At 41.5% G+C, this 9591-nt stretch overlaps 1 protein-coding gene across 1 annotated transcript; it reads right to left on the bottom strand.

The window, feature by feature from the left end:
- Nucleotides 1–204: 204 nt before the first annotated feature.
- LOC119739910 lies at nt 205–9527 on the bottom strand. Its single transcript, XM_038215042.1, has 11 exons — nt 9242–9527; nt 6957–7618; nt 6622–6779; nt 5720–5802; nt 5193–5316; nt 4624–4750; nt 4335–4399; nt 3843–3960; nt 2822–3064; nt 2160–2251; nt 205–1765 (listed from the first exon to the last, which is right to left on the bottom strand). Exons 1-11 carry the CDS (start codon nt 9472–9474, stop codon nt 1646–1648), a joined length of 2025 nt encoding a protein of 674 aa, XP_038070970.1. The 5' UTR covers nt 9475–9527; the 3' UTR covers nt 205–1645.
- Nucleotides 9528–9591: the final 64 nt, after the last annotated feature.

The raw sequence follows: 9591 nt of genomic DNA, 5'->3' as shown, positions 1-9591 counted from the left end.
CAACAGAATATCTTTTGAAGTGGGCGACTGAAGTCAGTGGATATCCGATCTATGATGGATCATAAGAACCAAGAAGTGTTCAAAGACAGTCTCAGATGTGTAGCAATAACTACGATATTTTTCTTATATATATTTTAGATGAAATCTGTCTTTAACTGATTCCGATTTATGCAAATAAATCACGACAAAAATAACATTTACAAACTCTTTTTAATTTGTCTTTTTATTTATTAATAGCTTTGGGTTTAAGATAGCAATTTTAATTACCCTTTTTTGTTTGAACAAATAACATTTTATTTGTATTTACACTGTACAGGTATTACGGTCAGGCTTTTAGCCACAAATATATACAATGATACAAACGAAATATTTTTGAAATTGGAAAAAAATAATAAATACCCTAAACACTAAATCTGTTCTGCATCCCTCGTTTAACGAATCAAGAATCAAAGGCAAGAAAAAGAAGTTGATTTCAATCCCTAAATCCCTTACTTGTTTGTTTCATTAAAAAAAAAAAAAAAGCACACCTCGTGAAAAATCGCGCGGTAATTAAAAGTTATCAAAGTGACATTGAGGAGTGGTGAGATAAATGTAGTAGGAATCCTTATGAGCGACAACGAACAAGTGTTGCAGTTAGTACCAGTAGTATCAAATAACTGAGAAACACATTTCTTGAAGGGAAACTACAAAACACACTGTGGAATTAGTCCTACTGGTTTGTTGTCACTGTCGAAAAAAAGTACCATGCAGCTTCAAATGGTATCACAAATGATGTTTGTTTTAATAAACACACTAGAACTGGCCATTTTGCTAAAACAATGCTTAATGTGTGTATGTCAACCTTGGGTGCCTTCCAAAAGTTAAGGTATAAACGAAAAAGGGCGGTGGAATGTCCATAATTGAAAGTGTATACACAACTATGCCATGTGCGAAGGGGGGGGGGGTTCATGTGGTTGTTAAAACTTTCAACAAATTCAGTCCTTACAAACCATCTTGGGAAAGACTCCAAACAGTAGTAGCATCACCACATCTCACTTGTATTTGTTAGTGCCATGGTTCATTGATTCCTCCACATTATGCATCACTGCACTACATAGATTTAACAGTATAAAACCATGACAGAAGACAGTAATGTGGCGATGCATGTCTCATAATAGTTCATCCAGGCGGTAATGTACAAATCCTTCACAGAACACTAAATTTGATCCGCCGCAATCTAAGCAGCTCTTCTCCGAAGTGGAATTATCCAGGCTGACGACAGCAGTTTCATTGTAGCAAAAAGGTCAGAAAATCCAGCCGGCACGTACGTCACGTAACTCGTTACATTTAGGGAATGTACTGTCAGCATAGACATGGGGCATTCAATAAAATTGGGGTACACTTTTTCCTGTCCATGTTACATCTGACATCTATGAATTTATAATTCTTATGCACTCCTTAATGTATTCTTCCTCCAAGAGTGATCCAAGCAGCCTACCCAACAAATAAAAATAACAGTCTCCCAATCTGTCAATAACTTAATTCAAGGGACAGAAATGTGAAATAAAGTGTATTTTTAAATATAAGCATCTGTTTAATACAGTTTTATAAATGCTATTTCACAAAATTCTAAGATTTACTTAATATGCCAACAGAAATGCCTTTGTCAAAAGTTGATGACACCGAAGAGTGTAGGAACCATGCGCAGGCTTTCTAGCTTGGCCCTGAGAGTTGTGTCCACTCGCTTCAGCTCGTTGAGTTCCAGTGTTGCCTTGGTAACTGCATCCTAAGTTTAAGAAAGGAATCAGAAAGTATGGGCGCTGACTCTATGGGCAGAACCAAAAGTGGTTTTGAAAAACTTGAAGGGTTGTGAAGTCCACAAGACTAGGAGGTTAACAAAAGTGTGCTCAAAATATTTGTTTATTAAATATTAGACACCAGCCATTGAACGTGACATTTTGGTAATTTTGGGGCTTGTTTTCAGACACCTTTTAGACCTCCAGACTAAATTTAAAGATACTTTTACACAACAATAATATTGTGGTATAATTAATTCCAAATTAAAAAAAAAACAATTGATGAATTTGAAGCTCATCAACCAAGAAGTTTGTTAATACTGCTTCAAAATAACAGGGGGAAAAAGTCCAAGGGACACGGGTAAAGTGACCTAATTGATGTACCTGCAGTTGTTGGCACTGGCCACTGAGCTGCATGTTGAGTTCAAACAGTTCCTGGTCACGACACCGCAACTCCCGCAGTTCAATCTCTCGATCTGTGTGGAGAAACCAAGAACAATGCTATGATAAGTCTTCATGGGAATAAGGGCCTTCCACACTATCCAAAATCTCCCTGTTGAAGTTCCTTCCCCTGCCTTCCTCTGCTGTGACCTGGGTTCAAATCCTGCCTGAGCCAATGTGTGGATTGGGTTTTCAGTCCCTACCTGATTCCGTGGGTTTTTCCCAGAATATTTTTCCGAGGTTTTCCTCCCACCTCTAAAACTATCATTTCTTCTCATCAACTTCTCTCTACAGGTTTCTTCAGGCTTGCGAGATACAGTGGCTAGAGCGTCTTTGAGGAATCCTTGGTTTCTTACCAGAAATAAATAATAAATAAAAACAATGCTATAATTCTTGGTGGGGGGGGGTATGGTTAAGGCTTGGCCTAAAAAATTAAATGTTTGACATTAATATCTTTAGCAGCAGGTCACGGGTTCACGTCCCATCCAAGACTGCTTGTACATTTTTATCACATAATCCCTCTGAGTGTACAATGCTTATGAAATTACATCGATGAAGGGCAAAGATCCAATAGTGAATTGATATGATCACAAATCCACACACACCAAGGTTGAGTTCCATAAAGCCTTCCTTGAACTGCTCAATGTCGATCCTGACTGGCACAGTGGGGGGTTGTTGTTGTTGATGGCTGGTATCCGGCATGCTGCTGGTCCCTCCTGCCTGGTCCGTGTGTTGACTCTCCTCTGTATGTTGCTGTAAGGATTGCTCCGTTACCATCGGTTGGGGTGGGGGGTCTAGTATAGACTGGTTGCTGTCTTGCATCTCCAGAACTTCCTTCTCAATCTCACCTGTCATTAAAAGGAAGAAGTTTGGCAGATTTGAAAATAACTTCGCTGAACAGGAATGGGTGAAAAAATTGGTTGGCATGGACGGTGCAGTATATAAAGCACTCACCTCTCACTGCAGTGGCCCAGGTTCGATTCCCGGCTCGGATCATATACGAGTACAGTTGTTCGTTTATTCGCTCCTGTGCCACAAGGGTGTTTTTTTTTCTCAGGGTTTTCCGGTTTTCCTGCTTCTGCCAAAATCAACACTTTCTACCTGGCTGTGCTCCGTGGTCAGACGTGGGTCGTATGGCGGCAGCCTAAGGTGACTTGACATGGCTTCTACTCGACCGTGTTGTAGATGCATCCTTCACAATTCAGCTTCTGCTGCTGGTAAGGACGATTAGCTTTGCGCCCCCCTCCCACCCTAAATTTATTATCTGCGTACAAATCATCCAGTGACTTAACACACTAACACGTTACAAATGCAAGCAGGTCCGAGTTGACAAGCGCCCACTGAGGGGTATATTCCAAATCTTGTTCCCAGGGATGACAGGGTCTATTTCAGCTGTGTTGTGCAAAGCAGCAGGGACAAAAATATTCAAAAATCTTTAAGAATGATAAGAGGTGATGTAACGGGTAGCCATGAGGTCTATGTACTCTGGAGACCATCAGGTTGCCATACACGAACTCCTACAGTGGGTCACATGACAGTTCTCAACCAATGAAATTTTACAATCTTACACCATCGTGTAACAATTTGTGCACCTGTAATCTTACAAATAAAGACGGTTTAACTCACACAGCTTGCCAGTCAGTGTCAGTAGATGCTGCTTGCCATACATGTGTTCTCTCTTGTTATGCACCGAGCTGAAACACTGGTCACATATCTTACACAGCAGGTCATTCGGGTCGTCCTCCTGCAGAATACAATAACGTCTTCAAACCCCAGTCGATAAAGATTTAGGCACATTCAGATAAACCATGCATACTCTGTGTGATACTTTTAATATGCTGCAACTTGTAATGCTTTTTTTTTTCTGAAATACCCATTTATTTCCCCGGATTAAATTGGCCCAAGCAGGTCACAAAATAAAAGCAAAACAAAAACATGTTGCACACTTTCTAGATCCTTTACATCATTGTGCCCGGATGTGTTGTATTCTTGTAAAATCTTGTAGGTTTTGAGACCAACTTACATTCTCTATTAACTGCAGACTTTAAGGAATGAAATTTGGATCGTCAAGTAAGTCATTCCTTCGACTGTACTCTGAATTGATTGAAACTACCTCACCTCTAATTGTAATTCATTGAGAACCGAAGCGCTGACGTCAGGATCAATGGTTGCACCCTCAACACCTGTAACAAAAGAGGAAATCATGCAGAAATCAGGAAAACCTCACCGAAAAGTACTACTCGCATCAAGACGGTCAAATTAATGGGTGTACAACATTGCAAGTTAGCGAATTGGTAAAGGTACACTGTCCCTTATATTTTGGAGTTTAACTCCCCCTGTTTTTGGGGGGAACACAGGGACGGCATCTTTAACTGATGTTCTTTTAAACTCTTAGCAAAATACACACCCGTCAAGTCTTTGATCTTTTTGGCCACCTGTCGTCTGAGTAGCATCTGGTAGGTCTCGCTGTGTTGGAAGTCACGAAGTTCATCAATGTAGCGTTTCTTGTCTAGCGCTGCTGCATTCATGTATTTCTGCATTGGTTAAAGAAATACATGTACATCATATAAGCGAGGCAAGTCTGAGAAAATTAATTTAAAACTCCTTCAAGACGTTGCTGAATTTTGTGATGATATTCAGCTTGAGGACTAGCATACAACACACAGCCCCATGTGCAGACATAACGTAAACTTTGCAATTGTTCCCGACTTGAAAGATAACATGTTAGACTTGGTGAGCATCTAAAAACGCTGGACGCATTCTTGTTTACACAACCTTAACCCTCCCTCTGTTAGTGACAATCTGGAGAGAAGCACCCTATCAGTCAAAATCTATCAGGTGACAACTTTTAACAGTTCTGTTACCTGGCCTGATATTGGTACAATTGACAGGCTGTGAATGTTTCAATCTTTGATTTTATCAAGTTTGATTGTCACAGTCCAAATCAAGAAGTCCAGACTTAGCTGTACATGTTACCTTCTTCTTTTCTTCAGGTAATTTAGTCCAGGTATGGCCCAGAATCTTGATGATCTCAGGAAATTGCTTCTTAGAGTGCTTCTCCTTCATCAGTTTCAGCTGCTCATTGAGGAAAACAGAATAGCTGTGGGCAATCGGGGAGGACAGGAGAAAAGAAAATATTAAGTTCTTCTTTAGTTGTGATAGAAACAGACTAATCCAATAACCATAATACCTAGGCCCTTTTTGCAAGGAGCCATACTCAATCCTCCAAAATCCTCCAAAAAATAGAGATCCCATACCCACTGCCTTAAGCCTTCAAAATCCTCCAACAGCCCTGCCTCTAAAAATGCATTCAGCCTCAATCCTCCAAAATCCTCCTCTTCTTCAAACACCATTCATCCTCAATCCTCCAAACTCAACCCATACTGAATATCCATGTGTCCTCAATCCTACACAATCCTCCAAAAATGCATGTTGAATTCAGTCTCTAACCTCCAAAACCGCGCGGAAGACTTTGGAGGATTGAGACAGCCAATAGTACTCACGCTGTGGTTGGTGCTTTAGGGACATTGGGTACCAGTTGTTTTTTACGCTTCTTCCCCTTGGGCCAGCCACCTTTCCTTTTGACCTGAGTAAAAAAAAAATTAAACTGATAACATTTGTAGGTCTTGATTCTTTGTACCTTGAAATCACCTGCTGAATAGAACTTCTGCATTATTCAACAGTGTTCAACCTGCAAAATCGATAATTTTTCGATTTTGAGTTTTGCTGACCAATTTATTGCACTTGACAAAAAGGCGAATTTGGTCGAGTTTCAAAGCGAAATATTGTTTTCTTTTGTAATTATCGCTTGTGTTGACAAAATCCTGAAATCCGTGTTTTTCTGTTTTCACGAAGTGACAAAAACTTACCTCGTTAGGGCAAGAGGAATACTGCATTTCTCTACACACGCGTTAGGATGGGAGTAGGCACGCTCCGTGAATGATGTCGATAAAGAACAGACGCGCGTGCGCTGCAGTGCGTAAGTGCGTAAGTTCAGCCAAAGGTTAGCGAAACCAAAGCCTCTGTCGCCATAATATAATTCCAGACCTGAACCAGATAATCCATTTTTATCAATTCTAAGCTCCGTTTCTGATTACAGTATTTTACCTCAGCGCAACAACATGGAACATTTGTTGAAATGACAAGTCTGCTCAGTGTAAACAAGATCCATCAGATCAAAAATCTTGAGGCTGAAATGCTTCAGGGTCTTTGGGTGCCAAGTACAACAGTATAAAACTGTGGCACTGTTCAAAGGTATGACCTCAAACTGTCTCGGAATTGGCTTTTTATGCACTGATGGTGTTGGCGCAATACAGCAAGGTCCCAAAGACTTTCAAAGCCGTGTTGCCTCTGAAAGGGTTTGGCTAAAAATTTACACCATCACTTCTTCGTCCTTGAACAATACCTTGGGCTTGACAACAGGTGGGTTCTCCACAAGCACATTTGGCGTAATGGTGTTCTCCTTGAGAGGGCTAGTCATCTCAGGAACGGAGGCTGGCATTGTCAGAAGACTGTTGGATTGATCAGCGTAGACCATCGGACCTGGACTGATTACTAATTGACCTAGCAATGGAGAGATGACCACAATTTTAACAAAATGTTCAAACATTTCAAAAGTATATTTGCTACATGTATCATACACATATTGACTGGAACTGTACTCCAACTGGTATCAAAGCTCCTGTTTATGTTTTTAACAAACCCATCCTTTAAACAAATTTTAAACACAACATGTCTTACCTGTTGTGGTGAGTTCCACATTTGGCACACCAATGCTGACCAGGGAAGGCAAGGAACATGAGGACAGATTATCAACAGGAACTGAGCCGGTGAGGGTACCTGTGACTTGCGACTCTGAGGTTCTCGTTATACTACCCATAACTTCGGTGATGGACACCGGCCGCATTGTTTCTGAGGAATCAATCAGAGAGTTGGATGTGACGATGGAGTCCTCAACCCTTCCTGTCGCTTCTGATGTCGTGTCCACATCCCCCGTATCCTGAACATTTACAGGCATGGCACATGCTCCGTTCGGATTGGGAATGGAGTCCTGCATTGTCGCAATGACATCGGTGAAGCTGCTACTGGTAGGGGTCGACGTCAGTGTGGCGGTCGTCTGTACCACCGTATCCATACAATCCAGGGGATCAGCTTCTGGCATCATTCGCAGGCAGTCCGTCACGTTACCCATGATGCTCGAGACTCTTCCCATCTGCAAGACGCCGTCCACAGTCCGGACGCTTGGCAGTGCCTCGGGCGATTGTAACAACATCGGGGGAAGCTTCTTGCCAAAGCTGGCTGGGGTCTCAGCCACCTGTCCTGTGGTGATTGGGACTGCATCTCCACTGCCACCCAAATCACCAGTTAGACCGTCAATGGAGCCACTGATTTGAAGAGTTAATCTTGAAGGAGGGATAGGAAAATTAATAACAAACTTAGGCCTATCATTCATAGAAAGAAATACGGGTACTTAGTAATAATAAAATTCATTCATAAATTTAGATGTCTATTTTTCGTGAAATTTCAACATATCAAAATTTCAACATGAAATTTCACAAAAAATAGACATCTGAAAAAGGCAGCACTTTCTGATAAGCCTATAAAGAGGGTGAGTATGCGTCTAAAGCAAAAATTAACTACAATCTAAGCCTAAATGTGAAAATCAAAATTTGACAAAGTTCGACATGTTTTTGTACATGGTGGAAGTGTGGCCTTTATTTATGGAGGTAGTCCAGTAAATTGGCCACATTTATGGGGCTAACGTCTACTTAGAATATTCTTCTTTTATTATTTTAAATTACCTCCTCATGCACCTTGTCCTAGCTTTTGAATTTTTATTTAAAGACAAATAAAGTCCGAACTTGTAAAATGGTAGCTGGAGTTACCCAGCCCTGAGTTTTATCATTGGGTTGTCTATAAGGGCTGGAGCGAATTTTTCTCGTAACTTGTAGTATTTGCAAAAAAATTTGGAAAATGTTCAATTTTGTCCCCGTTACACACTAATTGCAACTGCAACTCACCCCAAACTTGCCTGGAATAACCATTACACAGGTCCTTGAAGTAAAAAACGATCCACGATGAAGATTCAGCCTACAATTGCAGTGAAAACAGGAGGAATAACCGCTAACCTGACAACCTTTCAGGCATGGCCAGGACTGCTATTGGTTTGTGCACAAAAAAATTGTGTACAATGAATGGCGGTCGATTAACAGGCACAGAGAGCGATCGCTGTCAACTACTCGTTTTGCCGGCTGCGCTGGCGTTGGCGCGTGACGTCACGCGGAAGCGTAACACCCGATGACTGTTTCATGCACTATTGGTTGCGGTTCCAGTACCAAAGCTGTGATGCGAGTGGTAAACCTTATACTAGTGCATGAAACAGTCATCGGGTGTTACGCTTCCGCGTGACGTCACGCGCCAACGCCAGCGCAGCCGGCAAAAACGAGTAGTTGACAGCGATCGCTCTCTGTGCCTGTTAATCGACCGCCATTCATTGTACACAATTTTTTTTGTGCACAAACCAATAGCAGTCCTGGCCATGCCTGAAAGGTTGTCAGGTTAGCGGTTATTCCTCCTGTTTTCACTGCAATTGTAGGCTGAATCTTCATCGTGGATCGTTTTTTACTTCAAGGACCTGTGTAATGGTTATTCCAGGCAAGTTTGGGGTGAGTTGCAGTTGCAATTAGTGTGTAACGGGGACAAAATTGAACATTTTCCAAATTTTTTTGCAAATACTACAAGTTACGAGAAAAATTCGCTCCAGCCCTTATAGACAACCCAATGATAAAACTCAGGGCTGGGTAACTCCAGCTAGTAAAATGGTCTGATTCCCATATCATGAATATAATGAAGTCACATTAATGGCTCGGAACCAGACTAAGATTTGTCACGGTAAATTTTTTAAGTCCCCCCCCCCCCCCAGTCACCATGGTCACTGTGCAATATTCATTTGCCTATCACTTTTTAGTTTCACTTTCAGGCAAAATACTTCGTAGTCTGTCGGAAAAGCCTTCCGTTTCGCCTACCTTCCTGCATGATCAACATGCACCGAGACATTTTCAGGTAACGTCACGGGAACATTTGTCACGACCAGCCCAGAGTCCCCAGTGGCGTCAAATTTGACCACTTGATACTCCTGTTTGCCTTGCTCATTTGTGAATGTTCTCAGACCGAACTGATCCGTCGGTACGCAGTCTAAAATCGTCGGATTTTCCGTCGCTTCTTCGACAGCATCCTTGTCCATATTGACATTTTGCATGGTTCCCGCATCATACGCGCACGGAGTTGCATGTAATCCGTAAATTGGCGCCGCGAACCAATTCTTTAAACCCAAATAAATAAAGAAACAGCGCCACCTATATTTTTTTAGAGACAA

This window comes from Patiria miniata, unplaced genomic scaffold (assembly GCF_015706575.1).
Source record: "Patiria miniata isolate m_02_andy unplaced genomic scaffold, ASM1570657v1 HiC_scaffold_4, whole genome shotgun sequence".
NCBI lineage: Eukaryota > Metazoa > Echinodermata > Asteroidea > Valvatida > Asterinidae > Patiria > Patiria miniata.
The sequence above is the reverse complement of the archived record's forward strand: the minus strand, read 5'-3'. Positions and strand labels throughout refer to the sequence as shown.

What these genes read in the sequence shown, in the direction of transcription:
- LOC119739910 (XM_038215042.1), bottom strand. Translation starts at nt 9,474, where the DNA reads ATGCAAAATGTCAATATGGACAAGGATGCTGTCGAAGAAGCGACGGAA. An exon ending in CATGTTGATCATGCAGGAAG is followed by an intron (nt 7,619 to 9,241) that starts GTAGGCGAAACG and finishes CCCTCCTTCAAG; the next exon opens with ATTAACTCTTCAAATCAGTG. An exon ending in TCAATGAATTACAATTAGAG is followed by an intron (nt 3,961 to 4,334) that starts GTGAGGTAGTTT and finishes TGTATTCTGCAG; the next exon opens with GAGGACGACCCGAATGACCT.